Source organism: Misgurnus anguillicaudatus, chromosome 21, assembly GCF_027580225.2.
Source record: "Misgurnus anguillicaudatus chromosome 21, ASM2758022v2, whole genome shotgun sequence".
Lineage (NCBI taxonomy): Eukaryota > Metazoa > Chordata > Actinopteri > Cypriniformes > Cobitidae > Misgurnus > Misgurnus anguillicaudatus.
The window spans coordinates 34,642,201-34,664,788 of NC_073357.2; the positions used below are offsets into that span (position 1 = coordinate 34,642,201).

The 22,588-nt window shown below is 37.3% G+C and overlaps 2 protein-coding genes across 6 annotated transcripts in view; both read right to left on the reverse strand.

The window, feature by feature from the left end:
- The window catches only part of pias1a (protein inhibitor of activated STAT, 1a), a 44,909-nt gene extending 33,164 nt beyond the window's left edge, over positions 1-11,745 (reverse strand). Inside the window, exon 1 of one of the 2 annotated variants that reach the window (XM_055204287.2) lies at positions 11,612-11,745. In XM_055204287.2, coding sequence (XP_055060262.1) covers positions 11,612-11,635 — 24 coding nt within the window. In that variant the 5' untranslated portion in view covers positions 11,636-11,745. Of the gene's footprint in view, positions 1-11,056; positions 11,567-11,611 lie in introns of those variants that run through there. The other variant, XM_055204300.2, reaches the window with a different exon arrangement.
- Positions 11,746-12,757: 1,012 nt separating this feature from the next.
- skor1a (SKI family transcriptional corepressor 1a) lies at positions 12,758-21,079 on the reverse strand. 4 transcript variants are annotated; one of them, XM_073859006.1, is made up of 9 exons: positions 18,772-21,079; positions 16,084-17,818; positions 15,318-15,411; positions 15,035-15,124; positions 14,846-14,917; positions 14,260-14,340; positions 14,096-14,164; positions 13,846-13,911; positions 12,758-13,591 (listed from the first exon to the last, which is right to left on the reverse strand). In XM_073859006.1, exons 2-9 carry the CDS (start codon positions 17,806-17,808, stop codon positions 13,494-13,496), a joined length of 2,295 nt encoding a protein of 764 aa, XP_073715107.1. In that variant the 5' UTR covers positions 17,809-17,818; positions 18,772-21,079; the 3' UTR covers positions 12,758-13,493. The 4 variants fall into 4 exon arrangements, with proteins under 4 accessions (XP_073715107.1, XP_073715108.1, XP_073715110.1 ...); XM_073859007.1 differs by having other exon boundaries at positions 12,759-13,588; positions 18,772-21,078; XM_073859009.1 differs by lacking the exon at positions 13,846-13,911 and having other exon boundaries at positions 12,759-13,588; positions 18,772-21,077.
- Between the last annotated feature and the right edge of the window lie 1,509 nt (positions 21,080-22,588).

Genomic DNA, 22,588 nt, shown 5'->3' on the forward strand with positions numbered 1-22,588 from the left:
CCTCGCTATAATCACATGCATCCGCCTGAAGTTCACAGCTGTGTTGAATTGAACACTAACAAACTTCCGATTTCTCGGTTAACAACCAGAGCTAGGAAAACAAGCAATAAAAAGAAGGAAACAAAGATAGAAAGCGACCGTGCCGTATAATAAAACTAGGATCAATATCGGACCGGCATTTGAAATGTGGATCTACGAAATTTTATAGGGTTTAAGCTGGATGCAGAGCTTGCCACATTTCTTCTCGACAGGTAATTGTGCTTTATCAACTATTGATTGTATTTCTGAGTGTTATGCAAGTAATCTAAGTATTCTTGCTAAGTATGTGTTCACAATAATACTGGTGAACACGCACTGATGAGGATGAGCTCGATGGGAGGTTGCTCTGTTGTAGTGGGGGAGGAGCATGGAAATTGTAAACTTTGAAATCAGCTCAATACTCCAGACTTGCCGACGGCAGCTTTAAATGATCATTAAATGATCAGTAACCTTAAACCTGCAGTGGTGCTTTAGGGTGTGTTTTCACACCTGCCTTGTTTAGTTCGGTTGAATCGTACCAGAGTTCGATTGCTAAGTTGGTGCGGTTCATTTGGGCAGGTGAGAATGCAGCAATCGAACTCTGGTGCGCACTAAAAGCGGACCAAACAAGCGGATCGAGACCACCTTGAAGACACAATTACAGCGCGCAGCCATCTGTCCATGGTGTCTGCTGTATTTTCCTTCTTTTTGTTTACTTTTGGGGTTCCGTTGGAATTTCGCGCATGTTGATTCTGACCAATCGAGAAGCAGTTTAGGAAATACGTTCAAATACAAGTGGCCAATGAGTAATGTGGATCTTATCACATGAATTTATGTTCATGAATTATGGTTTGTTTCAACTGGTGCGGATCAGAGCAATCAGTGTGGTGTGAAAAGAAACCCAAACTGCTAAAAAAGTTACAATGTATAATTTTTTGCTTTTGGTCTGGACCAAATGAACCGAATTACAGATGTGAAAACACCCTTAAAAACAAACAAACAAACATTGGAATAGCATTTTTTTTCTATTTAAAATTATTATTCCAGATCGAATATTCGATCATTTATGCACATCCCTATTCAGAACATTAAAGACGAATCAGTGAATAAGAACACAGTTTGAGTCTGATTATCTGTTAAACTAATTATCAAGCAGATGCACCTGATAATGGAAACCCCTTTTAATTATTGTAGCCAAATCAAACAGCAACTTAACAAAACAAACTGTAAATGATTTACTTGAAGCAATCTGTAGCTGGTGGGTTTGCTTTGGGTGGCACAAAAAAGTGCACTACATTTTGTTTTTGATTTTTTTGAAAACAGTTCAAAATTTCACTCATTATTCTTAACGTAAGCAAATGTGCACATGCGTCTGTGTATTTTGGCTCCTGCTGTTCAGGGTAAATCTGTGCCAGGTACATGCTCTAATATCGCTGACATGGGTGATCCAGCCAAAAATGTTTGAAGGTCATGATTTTTTTTACTTTAATAGAAACAGAAAGAAGTTAAAGCACAAGCATCACATACACATCAGCGCAAAACATCAGGGTGTGAAACAGATGCTGAAAAGAGGCATTTTCGGGTGCATTGTCTTTGGGGCTCAGGTGCTGTTATGCTGATGTTGAAGATCATCCTTCCTGCAGTGTATATTTCAGAAAGTGAAGGTAAGACTAACAAAGCACAGACAACTAGGCTGCACAATATATCATTTCAGCATCGACATCCCAATGTGTGCATCTGCAATAGATACATTGCATAACACGCAGAGCATTGTTTTAAAGAAAAACTATTGTGGATGCCTTTGCCAGTGTTACACTATATGAAAATGGTTTAGCAGAGAAATCACAGATTCAATCAAATTTCACCTTGCGAAAGACATGATGCAATTAATGGGGTTCTAAAGAAGGTTTTAATAACACATCTGGTGGCTCAACAAGAGGTATGCAAAACCATCATGTAACAATTTTTCTCAAGTTGCAAGAGCTATACAAGATATGTAACGCAAAACTTAATTCCTCTCAAGCAGAGCTTTTATAATTCATCTGGTCAAGTCAGACAGTATTTACCATAACACAATTTATATCTCAGGCAAAACAATATCGCAATGAAGCGTTATTGTGATATTGGGGGGGGGGTCCATGTCCTAGTCCCAATTTCAATTGCATGATCTCTCTCCTTCTAGCTAGCTATAAGCATGGAGTACAACAGTGTGCCAGCTTTCCCTCCAACACTCTCTCTCTCTCTCTCTCTCGTCTGCCCCTCCCCCACTATCTCCTGCCCTGCAGCTCACATATCTCAGTCCTCCTTTGTACTTCACCCCCCCACACACACACACACAACGGCCGACCGCCCGCACACACACACCCGCACACATAAACCTACACTACCACTGCATGATATAAATGCACAAGGCAGCAGTCAACAACAAAGTTCCCAGCAGAGCCTTCAACTGTTTACATAATACACACTCCAGACAAAGAGCACTACTAAGGTTGTGTGTGATACATCAGTGAAGCTCTCATTAAGCAGGAACGATCACCAATCATGAAAACAGATCTAAAAATTCAAAATGTGTTGAGTGAGGAACAGGTGTTTTTACCAGCTGAATTATTATTAAACACACAGTCTACAGTATATTTCTGTACAGTCAGGCAACAGTTTATATTTTGGGCTAAGCATTTGTTGGTTACTTTCAAAATTATAGCTGGAGTAACTGGGTATGTGGTCTTATCTGAATTTTGTTAATGGGCACACTTCTTACACAGAATGTCTTCATGCCGATGAAGGTAGCAACATTGATAATCAGACTCAGACATCTTGAAATAATCATTTGGTATACTTGTCGACCGATCAAGGTTTTCTGCAGTACCCATAATATTAATATTAATAATATACATAAAATTCCTAAAATTGTAATGAACATTGTAATAAGCCTAATTTATGGTACCACATAGGATCTACGCCATAGCCTGATGTGCACCTCTTCAAAAATTTAACAACGTGTCCATAATGGGTGGACCGCAAGCGCTGTGAATGGTCCACTAGAACTAGAGCCCGACCGATTTATCGTTTTGCCGATTTTATCGGCCGATATGAGCATGTCGCAGATATATCTGTATCGGCGTATAAGCCGCAGATATGCGCCGATATGAACGTTTGTTACAGAACACATTAAATGCTTTTGAAAGATGTAAGTACTTGTTTGTCCAGCAAAGTGCGCCCTACTGGTTGCTAATGGTGACCCAGGTCACTCACTGTAGTGACACCATCCAATCCCCCACCCCCTTCACTTCAGTCAGTCTCTCAGTTCAGGTGGCATGGAAGCAGTCACGCAGTGTCTTCTTCACAACATTGTTACACCTGGTATTAAGACGCGCTTTGGTCGATTGGATTATAAATGGACAAGAGAGACGCATTCCCGTTTACATTTGGTGTAATCCGTCTCTTTGTCGACTTGCGAGTTAAAACGCAAGCGGGAGAAATGACGCGAGACGGAGAAATGACACGTTTAAACTACGCGCAGCCGTGCACTTATATAACACTATATGAAATAACTGCTGCTTGTGTTGTTAGTTAACGTGCTCATTTCAGAGCAATTGATTCAATAAGCTCGCGCAACTCTACACCCTTGCTAAATAAAAGAGGCGGAGCGAAGACGCTTTAGTTTTATAAAAGTCTAAAGTTTGCACGGAACCCTGGGTTTGTGTTATAAAAACGTTGTGCACAACATTAAACATAGTGTACATTACTATGTGCTCCGTCAAGCATTGTCTTCGTAACGGTGAGTGGCTAACTAATTTGTGAAGTACACAACTTACTGTAAAGCTAATAATCAATGACTTCATACGTTTCTCTTTATAACGTTATTCTCGTCAAAACTGCAAATGATGCAAGTTTTATGTATTTTGTTCTCTTTGTGTTTTAAAGTTATTTATAATAAGTCAAGTTTACTGTTTAGTGCACTGATATCAGACTAATTTTGGATAATAAAGTTTATTGTTAACTTCTTGCCTATAGTACATATCTTTGTCACATCAATATAAGTGTTGGATCACCACATTTGTGAGTGATCACCACATTTGTGAGTGATCATTGCATTGCATTTATTCATATACAGTATATTATGTTAAAGTATATAGTGTATTCTATGTACAGTACTGTAGTATAATATACTGTAGTATATGTGTACTGAACTATAATATACACATAAAGAATATCGGCCGATATATCGTTATCGGTCTTTTTTTACTCCCTAATATCTGTATCGGCATCGGCCCGAAAAAACGCACATCGGTCGGGCTCTAACTAGAACCCTCCCGTCAGGTCCAAAAAACTGCTGTTGCATTTCTTCATAGGATTTTCTGCTTGCGGCGGTAAAAAAACAAAGATGGGCCAAGCTGAGGAGTTATTTAACTTAAATGGCACATGTTTTAATCGACTGGAGATGTTGCAAATCTGCCTGAAAGAGGACTAGGGCTGGATATCGATTGAGATTTTCCAGATCGATTCGATTTCAATTTGCGGGCTATCGAATCGATTTAGATTCTCTGGGCGATTTTTATACTTGATTCTCGATTCAACTCAATGAATATAGATTTAATACAAATATTATATTTATATAAAGAACAGTGACAATAAGTTTACAAGTGGATAATTAATAAAAAGAAGAGCCACAAACCTGTATATTAAACTCTTTTATATACACTTGGGTACATAAAAACAGAACCCATCTCTAATTTTCAAATGCATACAATTATGTTAAATACAATACAATTTTGATGCAAGATGAAAATGTATGCTGAAAAAAGTCAGAACAGTCGCATTCCTTGATCAAACAGGATCAGACTATTTCATTAAAAAACAAAAAATCGATTTGTGGCGTTTGAGAATCGATTTTGAATCAACACTAGGGATGTTAACAATTAATCGATCTTTGATTAATTGTCGATAAGAATTAAATCGATAAAACTTGAAGATTGTCGAAAAAGCAAGCAGGTGTGTGCAGTGCCTGCGCAAAGCACATCCACAGCTGGTGAAAAAATTAAACAAGCGTAAAGAAGTTAAACTAGCCATGATCACAACGATGCCAAACACACAACTGGGCTTTTTAACCTCATTCGAGACGAGGCTGGCTGCTAATGCAACGAAATGGCATACGCAGTGGATCAGAGAGGTTCCGATGCCGAAAATGCAAACACGGTTAGGATGAGCATCTACTTGCTCGGCAGGGCTGAAGCTCACAGTACAGCGCAGCAGGAGAGTGACAGCGCGGTGATTTAATGCAGGTCCATGACGGGAAAAGCATTCACAAAACTCTCTCTAAAAAGTTTATTTCTTTGTTTAATATCATTTGAGTTTGTCATTAGACTCTTTTATTGATTCTAGAAATCTTTTTACCCGCTGTCGTCGCTCCATAAAGCAACGAGCGTGTCGTCTTTGTTTGTTTGCCTCTTGGACGGCTAACTTCTGGGTGAGATGGTTACGTTTAGGAGGAGTTATACGCTGAAAGATGTGGTTTCATCAACCAGATGTATTTACACTTGTCCAGTTTCATCTGAAATCCGTCCCAGACCACCTCCTGAAGTGGTTTGAGCGTTCGGATTTAAATCCGTCTCGAAAACGTTTCGGAGGGCATTTACACCTGGCCTTTTTACGATTGGATAGCTATCCGATCAGAGAAAACGCATGAAGTGACCTGGTGTAAAAAGCCCCAAAGATGCATTGCGTCATGGATTATATCAAATACCAACAGATAGAAAAAGTCAAAACCTTACTTGCTCAGAAGAAATTTAATGGGTCATGATTCAATCTTTCATCAAAACATTGGTTCAAAACAAACACCAAAAAATGGGTCACTGTGCACAAAATCAAGGTTCTGCCACAGCCATCCCAGTTCCCTGACCTGAAATTCTTACCTTATCCCTTAGTCCTAACCCTCAGTATATAACTATTCACAGTTTTTTATTTTTACAAAGTACTTTCTTACTTGTTTTCAACAGGAAGATACAACAGGCTTGAAGCTTGCTGTAAATAAATTATAGCACACAAGCAAATAAGTTAGAAACACTATGCTAGATATCAATAGGATAACTAGCATTTAAGCGACACATATATTGACAAAAATGCAAAAAGCACTAATCACTATACAGTAGAATATAAATTAGGGCTGCACCAACTAATCAATAAAATCAATAAAGACATTTATTGTCAACAAATTTCATCATCAATTAGTCGGTTTGGGATCTCACATGCTCTCGCACCACCGTTGGACAGCACGGACACTCGTCCGCTTCATAGAGCCCGAGCTGTGTACTTATTATTAAATTCAGGTGCTGTTTCTTCATACAACGAGAGCTCCCTGATCAACAATTTGTTCAAATTGTTGTTGGGTTGTCAAAAAAAATTTGTGTTGAACCACAAACTAAGCATCTGCATGTATATCACTTTCATATCATAATGGCTTATTTATTTAGTTAATAATAACAAATAAAGTTGATTCTCATCAAGGTCTAAAGTTAAAGATTAAATGAGTTTATTAATCTGTGAAAAGAATTTCCTCAGCACAACCCTAACACTCAATTAATTTTGTTTATTTATATTTTGAATTTAAAAGATGTTTTACTATTTAAAAACGGCACAAACTTTATTTAAAATATTAAAAAGATTATATTCGTAAAACTCTACTAGTGTGTGGCTTTTGCACTTTTTTTACACTTCTACATGTTAATACCCTAATTTAGTGCCTTATAGCTGTAATAAGTAAAAATCTAATTGACTAAATGAATGAGTTTCATTTTAATTTTTCAAAAATCTCGTTTTTTGGTTGTGCATTCCAAGTAATATTAATTCAACTGCAGTTGGTTTGTTTTGATTTAAACCTTCATAACTATACAGCTAAGTAGCACCATGAAACAAAAATATAACATAATAATAAACATGTTTTGACAAAAATGTTAAAAACGGAGTTATCTCGTTTTGCAATGAAACTCTTCAAATATTTATGTTTTATCCGATTAGGTGATTAAATCACAAAAAATAATTGCCCAAAAATAATCGATTATTAAAATAATCGTTGGTTTTGCAGCCCTAATATAAATGCATACAGCCACCTCTGGGCACACTCTCCAACACAAACTTTTCTACCCACATGATCACTAAGATCTTAAGGGGTCCCATCACAGAGTACAGCCAACTTTCTGCAGGACACAATGTAGAATTCAGACCAGACCTATCAGAGCACAACTTAAACACAAAGCATAAACAAACAAGAAAAAAACTAGCAAGTAGCTTTATTCCGTGAGGCAAAATTACATCAATGTGCTTTTGTTCTAGAGCTGCACAATTAATTGTAAAAAAGTCCAAAGTACAATTACAATTTAAACAATTACATAATCACCAAAAGCCTCAAATACATTTGTCCATTTCTGTGCATTTCACCAGTACTGCACCAAATACAGTGGTAAATCAGAGATTTTAAAATTAATAAGTTAAAAGTGTCATATTTCCCAGGGTTCCAGACTGCCAACAAATGGTGGCATTTTGCCACCAAAATCTGAGAGTGTGCCACTGAAATGTACATCCAGTCGCACATGTGCGACCATTAATTTGACCTTTTTTTTGTGATGTGACACTGAATTTGAAACAGCACATTGTACTTTCTGCATCTATCATCAAAGTATTTATTAGTAATACAGTGGAAATTAGTAGAAATGTGAATATTTGGTTGGCATGTTGATTTATGGTGCATGCCCCTAAATTTTCTGGTTGCGCCCCTAAATTTTCAGTTGGGGGCCACTGTGCTCCTAGTGAAAACAGTTAGTCGGGAGCCCTGTAGCCATTCTTTAAAAAAAAAATGTATTGACAACAAAACTCTCATAATTATTTGTTATTTATATTATATAATTTAGCTTTGGATGTTTAGAATTTACCATGCAGCTGCTTAATAGAAAGTTGTAAAACATTTCAAAACTTGAATGTAAAATCTAATCGTCAATAATAATAGTAACCATAACGCCAAGGTGAATAATCAACAATTACATTTTTTGTCATAATTGTGCAGCCCTATTTTGTTCAGTGTGAAATATTAAGTTAAAATGCATTTTTAGTGTTATTTACCATTATATAACACTAAAAACACTGATGACAACAGCAGGGTGGAATGACAGTGTAATGTGCTTATCATGGTGACACACGATAGCTGTTTCAAAACATAGTGCACTCTATAGTTGCCTTAGTTCTAGAGTAATATCTTGACTGAATCTGAATGTTGTGTGTCCGATTTTGAAAACTCTACAAAGACAGCATTTCATACAAAATGAATTTCATACAAAAAATACAAAGCAAGCAACTATAAACCAAAACACCCATTTTTGATCATCCTTGTACATATTAGACTTATCCAGTAGACAGACTATTAGTTATTGATATAGTAACATGAGAGCTTCTCTGGATCTGCTGTGTTTTCTTCATTTACTTTGAGCCTGCGTCACTGTAAAATCTAATCTGATGACCAACTGAAGCTCACCATGTCTCAAATCAGAACTGCATAGTGCTTTGATATTTGCAGTATTACTGAGAGGATATGGGAAGGATTTAATACATGATTAAGACATAAGTGCTTTGTCCAAACAGACAGACTACAAGCGTTTAATAACATTATAGCAGAAAGTGACCCCAGATCAGCATGATGACTCCACCACAATACTCTGTTACAAAGACAATAATATCTATCTACACTATTTTGTACTGTATTGAGGGGTGAGACTGTGCAGTGCTAGCTAATCCCCTAGGAAATTATTATAGACGCTAGTGCCACGCAAGGGAACATCTGCTGAAGGGAGATATAACAAACACAACCACAATCCCCTACCTTAATCACCTATGTGATGATGGAGGCTATTTGTGTGGCCAGAGAAATCTGTCTACAGCCTGAGACAGGGAATGTGCACCTCCGTAAGTATGTGTGCGTGTGTGTGAGCAACGGAATGAGAAAAATAAATTAAATATGGGGCTTTACATGGATCTTATTAAATATCGTAAACAATGAAACCTCAAATGTTTGTACTCCGTCTTACTTAATTCTTTTTTTTGTGATGATGCACAACAACAACCAAAACCCACTAAGCAACACCACAAGAAACAGCTGCTATTTCCGGCAGATATACAGCCTCAAAACAGCTTTAAACTTACATGCTTTCAGAAAAAATCTAGATTGTATCTAACCACTGTTATATGAATCAACACATGACATGAATGACAAGTATTCATTCTTCTCCTTTGAATAATCTTGAAACGGGTCTAATATCCCTTTCGGTGAAAGTGCAACTCTGCTGATAATCATCATAAGGCTGTATGCATTTGAAGACTTTTGAAGCCAAACAACAAGTAATCTGATCCCGAAGTCAGATATTTTCTCTGGGCATTAAATGTGTTCAGCCCTATCCAATAAGTTTAGATTAAAGTGCTTTTTTGGATACATGGCTGAGGCCAGCAGCACCAACCATATCAGTCCAAAAGTAAATCATATTCCTAAAAAAAACAATTCTGAATTTACGCAAATTGCATTAAATAAAATCAATAAGCCAAATGCAAAAAGAGCACAAAATATACTTCAAGTATCAGATCATTTTATTCAACAAACTAGGGCTGTCTTTCAGATGGAGCGGCATTTACTACACAGAGCCGTAGTTCACAGAGAAGCTAGGCAAAACCGCGTTCACAATCGAGGAAAATCGACTCCGATATTCTGTGCGATTTTGCCTAGCCCTTTAACAAACCCATATTCATACTAAATGTTGGAGGTCAGGCTTGATGACCTCTTGCGCTGCTATTTTAATATAACAGAAGTGCAGACAGATCTAGAGACGTATAGGGCATTTTGAAAACAAGTTTTACCAGTCAGTGTTGTAGATAACATCTTAAACTGATGCAAATCTTCTCAGGAGGTCCTATATAGGCAACATGTGACCAACAGTGCACCTCTCATCTACATTACTTTTACCCGACAGACAGTCTTATAACATCAAAGAGAATGCGATTTGAAAAGTTCAGGGAACTTTGATGTTACATGCCGATCAGTCTGCAGAGCACCGCATGAACTCAAGCTCACCTATTCTAAACACCTCCACGCAACGTTATTGCTATAGAAACCAATGCACCCATGACGGAAAATTTGAGCCCTAAAGGACACACAAATCGGATCTGAACAGTTGTTATACGCAATGTGAACAGTCAATCGTTCAAATTGGATATGCACACAAATCAGATTAAAATTGACATGTGTAAACACAGTATACCTGTCATTTAAACCAACCAACATAACATTTTGTGCAGTGATTACTGTCTTTAAGTAACTATTAAATGTTTAAATAAGCTAAATGAAAGCTCTGTAAAATATCAGGTTGGAAGCAAACCATATTTAATTATAGCTTTATTCTACAGAAGCTAAGACAAGAACCAATGGCGAACAGTTGATATAAGACATAAAACAAAACTGGAGATTTCATTTTGTCCAAAAAAATGCAAAACAAATATGAATGAGAAAGAAACAAACAGGGTAGCATACAGTTCACTGCAAGCACATATTCACAAGCACACATAACGGTTATATACTTCCTACTGTGAGTGTAAACTTGACTATCCTCTATCATGCAGCAATAACTTTCAGTTTCTATGGACATAAATGAAGAAAAAGCTTTCTTCAGCCCAGTACAGATCATCTGAACGTCTAGAATAAAAATGAATCAAACTAAAATGCTTGCCCAGAAGTGAATTTAACAAATCAGTATTTTTCGTTTCTCATCATACATTTAAGGATCCACAATCACAATCTCACTACATCCCTGCCTCTCATTTATAAACCAAATCCCAAATCACTGACTGTCGCGATTTAAAACGAACTAAGCAGCCATGTAATCTTCTTATTGGGGAAAACCTATACTTTGTTATGAAAAACCCAAACCTTTCCCATCCATGTGCCTTTAACACGGTGGTAATCCCGTATACGGGTGTTACACTGAAACATATAGCGCGTACTTACGATATAACACAAACTAAAATGTGCGACGAACTGAAATGTTGGATTTTCGGCGGCATAATCTGAGCAACGGTATTCGTGCACTTTCTCCCGCTTGATTGACAGCCCGTCAACAGTCCTCGCGTCCGCACGTAAAAGCGATGGAGCTTTCTAGCAATCTACAAGTACAAGCGACCGCATCACATATTGACCATCAAAATCCACAAATAAGGTCTAACAACAGCAAATGTTACATGTGTAAATTAGCCAAAGTGTAAAGCTGTTCTTCAACAGATTGCATGAGCGTGATTTATTTGGTGAAAAAGTGATAAAGTTAGTAATTCCCCTGAGGAGAGCGGTGGACAGACAGCTCCCTCTACATCAACAAAAACACGCTGGAAGCTTTCTACAAGAGCTCCACTGCAAAATCACTTCCCGTGCAACTTTAGCTATCAGAACAGCGGTTAAATGCACTACAACCATCTCGTGGTACAGCGGGTGAGTAGTGCGCGTACTTCTAACGGTACAATAAGATCTCCCTGTTCACTATCCGACTGGAAATTGAGAGCAGCGTTTTACCTTTAGTTCCGCACTCTCCGCCATCTTGTGACTGCTAGCGCGGGCGTGACGTAACTGGGTCACGTGGTGTGCACGCTGAGCTCGTTGCCGGTTAACCGCTAATTTTTCAAATACTGAAACGCTTGGCCATATGTTGTCAACGAGGTAAGGCAAGGCAGCTATTGCTATTAAAATATAAAAATGTGAGTAAACGGGATTTGTGGATGGCACAATGTATATTTAACATCGAGGCAATAGCTTGGGATACGGCTTACGTCCTTTCACTTTATTGAAAATGACGCTACGACATATGAATGATCGCTATGCGGGGATCATATTTTGCTGAGTGTCTATAAGTGATTCACAAAGTCACGTGTTGCACATAAAGTTCTTTTCAGGGGGCTAGACGTGCCAGTTTCGTCCACTGAATAGCTGAGGGATCAAAATGTAAAAGTTTTTGTCAACTTGGTTTTTTAAAGAAGTGCATTTTCTTATTCTCTCACAACCTTAAAAAGTTCGGAACGTACAACAGGTAATTTATTCATTCATTTATTATTATAATGAACGTAAACCTGGATGAAAGCACACACTGAGACAACCGTTAAAATCAAATCCAAATATTGTTTTTCCTTTAATAGTAAGCCTACATATATAACAATTTTAAAGCAACCTTCATTATTTATTACTAAACGCAAAGATAATGAAATACGTTGGAGTTTATAAACGCCGATGCGCACTGCTATCAGCATTGTGCAGCCTTGAGGTTTCACCACTAGATGGAGGTGTTGTATTTCAAAAAAGTAGACGTCCAGTTTTGTTAAAACTGAACTGGGGCGCTTGTAGTGCGCAGTCGTTTTAAAACATGATACGCTACATACGTTTGTAGGCTACATGTATAAGCTTGTTATTGTGGAAATACTAATCTTGCAATGTATGAAATGTACAACAGCATATTTTATTGAGAAACCCTAACCTTGTATTTTTTTCTGTAGGTTCTAGACTAGGCCTCTATTTTTTTTGTACATACAGTTTTTCAGTTTCATTCATCAAACAGCGTGTGTTTTACTAGTCAAAGTCCAGGTAAGGCCTATAAAGTTTTTTTGACAAAATAAGTTTTAATGAATGAAAAAATAAGTAATGGAACTTGATGGAACATTATTGTAAAAAAATCAAATTTGAGTCAAAACTTTTATTCAGGAATGAAGCAAGAGATAACTTTATTGTGAAAAAACACTCAAGTCTTGTAACATTTAGTTTAAGCACTTTTTTGAGAAAAAACAACATTCTTGATATTCTGAATTCGTTTTGGGGGGTGAATATGGAATAAGTGCTTATTCAAACTTGATATTGTTAAACAACTATTATTAAATAGATTTTTGGGTTGACTAAATTTATAGTCTGAGATGCTGCTTATTTAAAGTGCTTAAGATTTATGATACACAGTTAATTTGGGATAACACATCCGTGAATTCATTTAAAGAGTGAAGTAATGAATGTAAAAACACAAATACATAAATTATGAGAATAATCAACAATTTCAGTTTATGAAATTGCACAATTTTACAATTCATTGCACATTGCCACATATCATGTATTTGTACTGATTAAAAAATCAACCTATTTACATAAGTAACAATGTAATTATTTGAACATTTGTTCTCGTCATCTCAATGTTTTGATGTCCTAAAGTAATCCTAGACCATTTCCATTCTCTGTACAGCGTTTAAGGTAGAGATCACAACGCCAGTGAATCCTCTAGAAGGATTGCGATTCAGCAGTCCTCAGTTTTCAGAGTGCATGAATTGAAAGAACCTCCCAAACATAGTGCGAATGTGATATTCCTTTATGGGATTTGTAAAGTTTTCAACTGTATTGCAATGCCTTCCCGGGATACAGTTGTAAGTTAAGGTGGTAAAAGGGGTGGCTTGAAGGTGCAGGTCCCTGTGCAGTGTCGTGGAGTGAGCATTTTGCAGGAGAAATTGTGAAGAGCGTCGTGAGCTTCTAGGAAAAATGTCAATTAGTGTCAATAATTAAAAACACTTTCGATCAAAAATTCATATGAAAATGTGCTATATCATAACACTGTCAATGCATGAACATGAGGAAGGTTCCTATCAAGCACGCATGGTGACGTTTTAATGTATTTTGTACATTAAACAAGTGACAGAATCCTAAAAAAGTAGCACTTGCATATTTTGTACACAAAGCTAAATTTTTATGGATAATATATGTTTGGATGTTATGTTCTAAATTACCTTTAAGCTTCTGTTGAATTGCATAACGAGCTTTTCTCTCCTGATCCAACTCGTTGCACAATGTGTCTAAATAAAATAAAAAGTAACAAATCAGTTGGGGATGGGTCACAAACATCAAATGGTTTTTTTTTTTTCAGTTACATGTGACCTGTTTTCTTTTAGATTCAGTTTAACTCGGTGAAAATATGCAAGTGTGACTTTGTAAATTTCTCTTTTCTTTACATGCGCGAAATATCCATACATGCAGTACCTCTTACAATCTGCAGCTGCTGGACCATCTCCTCTCGATATGACAGTTCCCTCTTCATTTGATCCTGAAAATTATCTGTTAGAGTCAACATATATAAAGATAAACAAGGATTCAAATAATGGATAGTCTGACTTTGTATAATTACTATGAACATATAATCTCTTAATTATCTTTTAAACTTTGAAATTCCCGTTCCAGTTTTTTTCTTAGCTCCACTTGCTCCAAGAGTTGCTTTTGGAGCTCCTCTTTGAAAAAGAAATAATATAATTCGTCATTTCACTGTGATTTTTAATCATCACACATAGAGCCCAATAATCAAGTATTTTGTATTTTTAAGGAAAATTATCCCAAGAAAAATCTTATGAGACTTGTATGTATTATTATTCTGTTTCACACTCTTTGGTTTTCCTATCTTAATAGCGCTATTTAGGTTACTAAGACAAAACACGCGGTCCCCGTGTTTTCAAGCATGACATTGCAAAATAATTAGGACAGTTGCCTGAGGGGTGTGTGGAAAACGAGCCTGCAGTTCAAGGACAATTCTCACTAACATACATAATTATGTAGAGATTGCCTGTATTTTATATGCTGTTTAAAAATAGGAAATAGTGTAAACAAAAATTACTTTCATATTTTTGTCTAAAATAGGCTACACTACGCCTTTGAATCTAAAAAAACGAGTCTCTTAATTTTAAGTACATGTATTATTTTAATTTCATAAACACCAAATATCGTAGCTAATAAAATTACCTTTCGCCATATTCTCGATGTCTTTCTCAAAGAAATTAAATCTGTTTTCAGCACTTCTCAATGCAGCGTCGTCTGCATAAACAATGGAAAAAATATAATGTTGAGTGACATATAAATAAAAACCACCAAATAATTAAACGGAAAAATAAACATGAATAAATAAATATTTTGATATGTTAGCCTACTTACTTGAGTTATCTTTGCCAACGCTAATTTCGCCTGGAAGTGATTTTTGCGGTTCACATTCGTCCTCTGTACTGTTGTGTGAGGTGTGTGAATCTATAAAGGAAACTGGTTTTATCAAAATGCCACTATAATTCAACTTAAAATATACTATTAAAATGTAAGTTATTTTAATCAGATCTCATCACATATCCTAATACTTTAATACTGTTGATCTATATTCAATTGCCATGATTTGTTTATTATTATTGTTATTATTTATTTTTTATTTTTATTTTTTTTTGCTCACCGTTTAATTCAGCTGTACTTCTGCGTGGAAGTTTAGAATCTGAACAAGGCAATGTGCTCTGAAGGGACGCGCCCTCCTTTTCATGAGAGTACACCTGCAGACATTAACCAACCATTAAAAAATAAATACAACCCCAATTATACATCATTTTGTTATTTTCTTACTCAAACATACGACAGACAACAGATTGTCAGTAATAGTACTCTTCTAATGATCAGAGGATATTTGGCTACATCAAGGCAAATTACTCATATTACAGGGTAAATTTGATCAGATGGGCAGACAATAAGAACAGTTTTCACTGAAATGGGGACAGTAACCACAGGGGAGTCCTTTCACCAATGCAGTTATAGCCCGCGGGTAAAATCAGGGCTGACCATTCGTTCTAAACATTTAATTTAGTACAATTACCCGCTGCTGTGTTCTTTTATTTAGATCGCTCTGCATTAATAAACATGGGATTTAAACGACCTATATCCATTACAACGTAAATTGCAAAGTGTTCAGAAATAGAAAACTGAATATAGAATCCCCGAGCACACAATTAAGCACAACTACCCGCTATTACGGCTGAAAGACTGCTATATCAGACTATTGACTATGGTGCTATTCTGAACCACGAGTGCCCTTATTCAGTTTGCATGCTTAAAATGGAATACAAATATGCTTATAAGGTTAACACAATTTAGCTATTTTATTTGGAGTTTATAGATGGATCAAACCTGTATATTTAATAGGAAACTTAGGTTGTGAGTGTTATACTCACATGATAAACAGTGGCATCGTTTTTCTTTGCCACCAGCTTGTTCTGTTTCTGATCAGAGATGGCTGTTTCACTGAAACTGGATTGCTCATCGTCTGGCCGTGGTGTGTTTCTGTGCCCGTTGTGACTGCTCAAAGCTATTTCCCCTACAGGACTTTGACTACGATCATCCACGGAAAGTTGAATAGACTCCTCGTCTTCTGGCAATCTATTGGACTCGACGTCGATGTCTGGATCTTCCCCACTGTCCACACACGGGGAGGCAGATCTGTAGCTGGAGCTCTCACTTATAAAGTCTGGTGACAAATGGCCCGTATGGGCTCCGCTATACGCATCCCTGTTTCCGTAGAGCTTGGCTATACTCTCCGCATCTTTAACCACTGGCCTGAAAGCAGAAATATAGCTGATCTTTCTGGGGGTGGTTGGTTGACCCTCAGTTGACCTGGCCTCGTCCCCAGATTTGTCTTCATCGTTTCTGAGTGACTGTGAACTGGAGCAACGCTCGCTGTCAAACAGACTGTCTCTAGATGTGTTTCCACCTCGCTCACTCTCTGAAATCTCCGTTTCAGTTTGTCGCCCAACTATGAGCTCAGTGTGTGGTTTTGGTTGTGCTGGTTGGTAGGATGACAGCGGCAGGCCAGCTGTAGTGGGCCAAAACATGGGAAACGGTGGATAGAGACCGTCCTTCGCCCCGGGCCAAAACACACCAGGTACGTTAGTCTTATTTTGCTCACCAACTCCGTCATCCTTCTTTTGGCAGAGTCCGAATGCTGGGAAACTATACGGATGTGGAAAAATGGGAGGTGGGATTTTCTGCAGCATGCCAAAACTTTTACTGGGCACGGGAATGACCGGGTAGTTACGTACACTGTTGGTTAAGCTGAGGCCACCACGATCATCATCGCAGCGCAAAGTTTTATGAGGTATATCAGGGGAACTGGTCTGCGTGATGTTGCTGGAGGCCTGTGGTTTTAGTGGGGATGACATTTCCGATCCACTCCCTGGCATTGCCCGTTTTCGGCTCCCACCGTTGAACATGGCCTTTACATCCTCCCACGCGTGACAAATGTCATCAGACATGGATTTTTCGGTGAGTTTTAGGTGGCGTCTCCACGAATTAAAATTTGCTGCATCCGGCTGTGTGTATTTAGACTCGGGTGTGCGGTGAGAATGAAATATAAATTTGTTGGGCGAAAAATACATATTGCAATAAGTGCACTTAATGCATTTCGCCCTGGAGCTGTTGTACCTCGCTGGAATGAAGCTTCCTCTGCATCCCCAGGCGCACTCGTGCGTAACATCAAATGCAAAATTCTCGGGTAATTTAGGAGGATTGTGAGCTCCGAGGAAAGATTTGCAGAGACGCTCGGCCTCGCGTTTGGTGATCATGCCACAGCGGCGCGAGGAGATGGGCATGGCACCCGCGCGTCTCAGGATCTCCAGCTGCACAGGTGTGCACTGTACACAGGTAATTCCAAGAGCCACACGTCTGTTGTGGATTTCATTGTAGCTGTAGCTCTTCAATAAAGTGTTGGAGATCTGCGCCAGACACAATCTTTCCTGCCCGTCTATGACCAAAGAGACGATGGGGACTCCATACAGCACAGTTTCACTCACTTGATTTGGCTTCAACGAACTGCTGCCAGAATAAGGCTGCAGTTCTTGCTTTGAGTTGGGGGAAGAACAGGCATCTCGTCCTGCAGACAGCTGACCGGGTATCGACTCCATTCCTGGAAGTCTGTGGAGGACGAATCAGAAATTCTAAATTATACTTCAAGGTAATAAATTAAATAATGAATATGTGCCTAATGTGGCGTTGTCCTAATAAACGAACATCAAAATAAAATAATGAGAACAACAAATATTAACAAAAATAATATTATTTAATCGTTTTTATTTTTGTTGTTATTAATAAGCTAAAAAAATTGTTTATTAGTTAATCTTTCTAATATCTGTCTTACCTTTTGCTGAATGAAAACACGTGTTTGTAGCTAATAAATAGGATATTTTATGCTTTACATTACAGACGATCTATTTAATATTTTAGTTAACACGTTCTATTAAAACTTACAATATATTAAAGGCCTTAAATTCATATTTAGCCTACTCAAAACAGAAACTAACTGCTCTTAACTAACCTTAAAAGCTCGGAGTCTTTGACCTAAGAGCCTGCATCATTTCTTAATGTCTCCAAATCGGCTCAGAATCCGGAGCGATTACTTAAAGGCCTCTTATCGCTCTAATACGCAAAAGGGGCAGACGGAAAGCATCTTTTAGCTTCTCCAATGAGCTTAGCAACAAGGAAAAGAAGCACTAAGCCGCTTTCTGTGTAATTAAACGGCATGTGCTGCTTGACTTCGATCTGTTAATAAAAGTCTTATTTATAATTAAGACATTGTGAGAGGAGCTTTGCCATAAAATATCCTAGATGTCGTTTACTTAGCTGTTCCTTTATAATCTATTCTATATTCTATTATATTAGCCTATATTATATTATATATTTATAAGCAGTTTATATATTATACATTAATTAAGTGCTGCATTTTTATTTTTATTTAATTTGATCAAAGAACAGTATATTTTAAAACAAATCTATTTATCCTATATTCTAAACATTTTGTGAAATGCAGACTGCAAGAAAATGCAAAGCTTATTATTTAGATCATCTTGTAAATATGAAAAGAAACCTACCTTTAAATCAGGAAAACAGCTCGGAGGAAGGAATGTGTTTGCTTTAAATAAATAGGCCTATAACCAGAAGGATAAAAAAGTCCACCAAGCGTCTGGAGTGCTTGAGGAGAACTTGGAGGTTAGCGTCTTCCACTCTTCTCCCTCTTAAAACAGCTTTAGGGTTTCCATCCCATTCAGCTCTCTTGCGTGGTGATGGGAGCGCAAACTGAGGGACCACATGGCAGTCCCGAAGCTCGTGCCTCTTCTTAATAGGTTGTGCGCGATCTACTTCAAAAGAGGGAATGCCAAAAGAATAGGAAGTCACACCCACTGAGATCAGATCCGATTCTGGTATTAACCGTTTGCTTCCACAACTCCAAAACAAAGATCACTACCGAGATAGATAGATAGATAGATAGATAGATAGATAGATAGATAGATAGATAGATAGATAGATAGATAGATAGATAGATAGATAGATAGATAACGATAAACAACTTTAAATATGCTATAACTGCTATTAAAGACTGGCGGTCATCGCCCTTTCTGTCATGCCTCACGGTGAATGATACACATTTGTTAAACACACCAGCCAGTGAGAGCGGGTTGTGTGTACAAACAGTGATATCAGAGCAATGAACTGAGGTAAGTGGTGCAACCTTATATGGCCGTATTAACTATTTAAAACCCGATCAATGCCCTTCAGTTAACCCCACTAAGTCTTGACGTAAAGATATCAATATGAGGCCGGACAAAGATGTGCTGCCCACAAAAAATGTCTTTTCACCGAAATCAGACATAATTGATTGTGTTACATGCAGGCTTTCGTGGAAAACGCGCGTCCCACTGGCTACTTATAAAACTGTTCAAAGAACTGCAGTGGCAAAAATGTCACTCTGTTCGGCGTTAAGCATCGGTTATATTCTTGACTGGAGTTTATACATGTTTATTTTTTGAAAGGTTTTGGACAGTTTTTTTTTTTTTTTAGGAAAAGAATACCTTATCCATACCTCATCCATGCATTACCTGCCCCGCCCAACCTCTGATAAAAGAGTAAGTAGGCTACCTATAGAAAATAGAATCAATTATCCGTATCAAAAAAGTAAAAACGTTTTTCTTTCAAGGGCCATTACAGAAGAAATTCCGCATTTTACATTAATTGAACATAAAGAATATTGTACTACTGATTGATTGTATTACATTCTTTAGGCTAAATTGAGGCGTTTTTAAAAAGGAAACAAATCGGTTCTGTTTAAAGACATTGATGTTTTAATTATGAGTAACTGAATGCTTTTTTAAAGCAGAAGTTAAATGAGCTTGTTTTACTTATTTGATGTGTTATAAAGTCTAAAACAAATGCGAAAAATCTGTCAAGCGACGCTCTGTTGTGCCCTATGCTATGACCGAGGGGCCACTGGCTAAATCTAATTCAATATTAATGGAAAGGAAACTTTAACCAGATCTGCCTAGCCGTGTCTTCTTTCACAACCAAAGAAGCTTCGTCCTGGCCCAGCAATAATTACAATTTTATTCTGTAATTATTCCTTTATTGTTAATTATTTAGAGATCAGACTCGAAGCTGCATTGTTAGCGTTTATAGTGGGAAGACAGGGGGTCACATGTCCTACAAGACTGTCATTAAAGACTGGATCCTCCCACAAGCAGGTACTGGGTAGGCCATACACTTTGGTTGAATTGATTTTCGAGTATATGCAGTTTATGTTTAAGCAGATTGGCATAAAATATTTTGCTTTATCAACGTATTATTCACGGCATCGCTATTAATTTTAGTAGCCTATATCAGCCAGAAGACTTTGAGTTAAATGTGCTTAGTAACCTCTCTGACATGCTATTAAATAATCAATGATTGTTTTTACATAACGGTTGAATCAATACGATAAATATTGTGTTTCAGGACGACATATGCCATTATTGGCTCATTAATATACATGCTATTACATTACACGAGTACGAGTCAACTAATTAAGGAAACATTATAGCCCTGCTTTTTTATATCAAAAAGAGAACTGGGCAAATATTTCTTAAATAGTGCCCTGTATATGATAACGTTGCATAAAATGAAATTAGGATGGAAAATGTTCTTCACACTTTGTTTAAACATATTAGTACTTAAAGAAAATTGTGTCGGCCAGGAGCGGTCTCTGTCCATTTATCTGTACTTACAGACATTAATTTAGGCCTACTTATTTTATTTCAAGTGTGCTTTTGATATTAAAAATTTGATAAATGTATGAACATAAACTTCAATACCTATTGGAAAGCAATATTTGCTCTCCGAGCTTAAATAGACGAACACTTTTAAGTCCGTTAAAGAAAACTTTAGGCCTATATAGCCTACGTAAGAAATTGTAAGCCACATTTGTATTAAAATATAAAAGTAAAAGTGCACAAAATACATGTAAAATATTAACAACGAATAATGTCTTACTGATCTTGTAGCCACTCTCACCATTGATGGTTTTGACAAGTGCGTTTTTAATATTTAACGTGTTGTTGTTCGCGTGGGTGAACCTCACTATTATACCACCAAATGTCTTTATTTTACTCTCAAGACGCTATTCAGATAATACACTAACAAGATCCGATAAGAACAAAGATGGAAACATTTCTATTTCAAACCGGTGGGTATAGAAAAAAATAAGAGATCCTGTCCTGGAGGTCATTGAGAAGATTGGCACATAAATCAAAGGCAGACTAATTCAGCAAGAGAGGTTTAATAAACGCATCAACTGAAAACCAGTGTACTACAGTCACCGCTATATCCGCGCAGTATAAAACCACGACCCCAATAAATTTCACTTTAGCGCGAGATCAATCAGCTTCTCTCATATTGATCTCTGTCGCCTTGACACCCCCGAGTCGCCTGCCGCAACCTTTTTGTTTCGAGTGAAAATAGCGTTTCGATTACTGTTTTATTAGGAAAAGATTGCTACAAGAGGTTCTCCGTGGCCTGAAAATTAAGTGGTGACATTTTAATTACTAGACATTGATAAAGGAATCTTGGTAATGGCTGTGAACAGGCCTTTCAGTGCTCGTCCGGCCCCCGCGCTAATCAAACTGGACTGCAGGAGAACGGTTGCATTACAGCAGCACTATATGAGCTCACAGCAGGCAGCTACACGACAACACAATACTTAATGGTAAAAAAAACCTTATCAGGTGCATCTTAACCAAAAAATACAAATGTGGGCCAAAAATGACTGCTGTATTTTTACATGTAGGGTATGTGTATGTGTTTTCCAAAGCGACTTGCAGTGCATTCAGGCTACTAAATTTTATTAGGCCTATGTGTGCTCCTGGAAATCGAACCCACGACCTTTGCGCGCTGCTAACCAAATGCTCTGACCTGGAACATACTTTATCGCAGGAATTGTACGGTTTTCTATATTTAAATTGAGTTATTAAGTTCCCACAATGTTTTCCCACCATCTGTAAGTTCAATATATATAGACTACAATGGAAATTTGTATTTAGTAAGAAAGTGAATAGCAATCTGTTACGCACGCACGCACAGACTTTAGGTTTAATCAACTCAGCAAATGTTTATATTTAACCCAACAGTGGGTTAAAACAACCCAGCTTTTTTGGTTGAAGCAATTCAATATAGGTTAAACAACAATCTAACGGGTTATGTTCATCCATTTTTGTCCCAGTGCCGAGTTTAAAATTACCCAGCATTTTTAAAGTGCACATACGCACGCTACATTCATATCATTTTTTTGCATTGAATTGTATTTGTTTTTTTTTTTACCATATTTTGACGAAAAATTGTATTGTATGTCGCATCGCTGTTTGTCTCAGCAGTATGAATTGTTTA

Bases quoted from the DNA above. Each gene is read 5' to 3' on its own strand.
- skor1a (XM_073859006.1), bottom strand. From the start codon at position 17,808: ATGGAGTCGATACCCGGTCAGCTGTCTGCAGGACGAGATGCCTGTTCT. The intron at 15,412-16,083 runs GTGAGTATAACA...TAATGTCTGCAG, and splicing joins ACGATGCCACTGTTTATCAT to GTGTACTCTCATGAAAAGGA. The intron at 14,165-14,259 runs AAGAGATTATAT...TAACAGATAATT, and splicing joins TCAAAGTTTAAAAGATAATT to TTCAGGATCAAATGAAGAGG.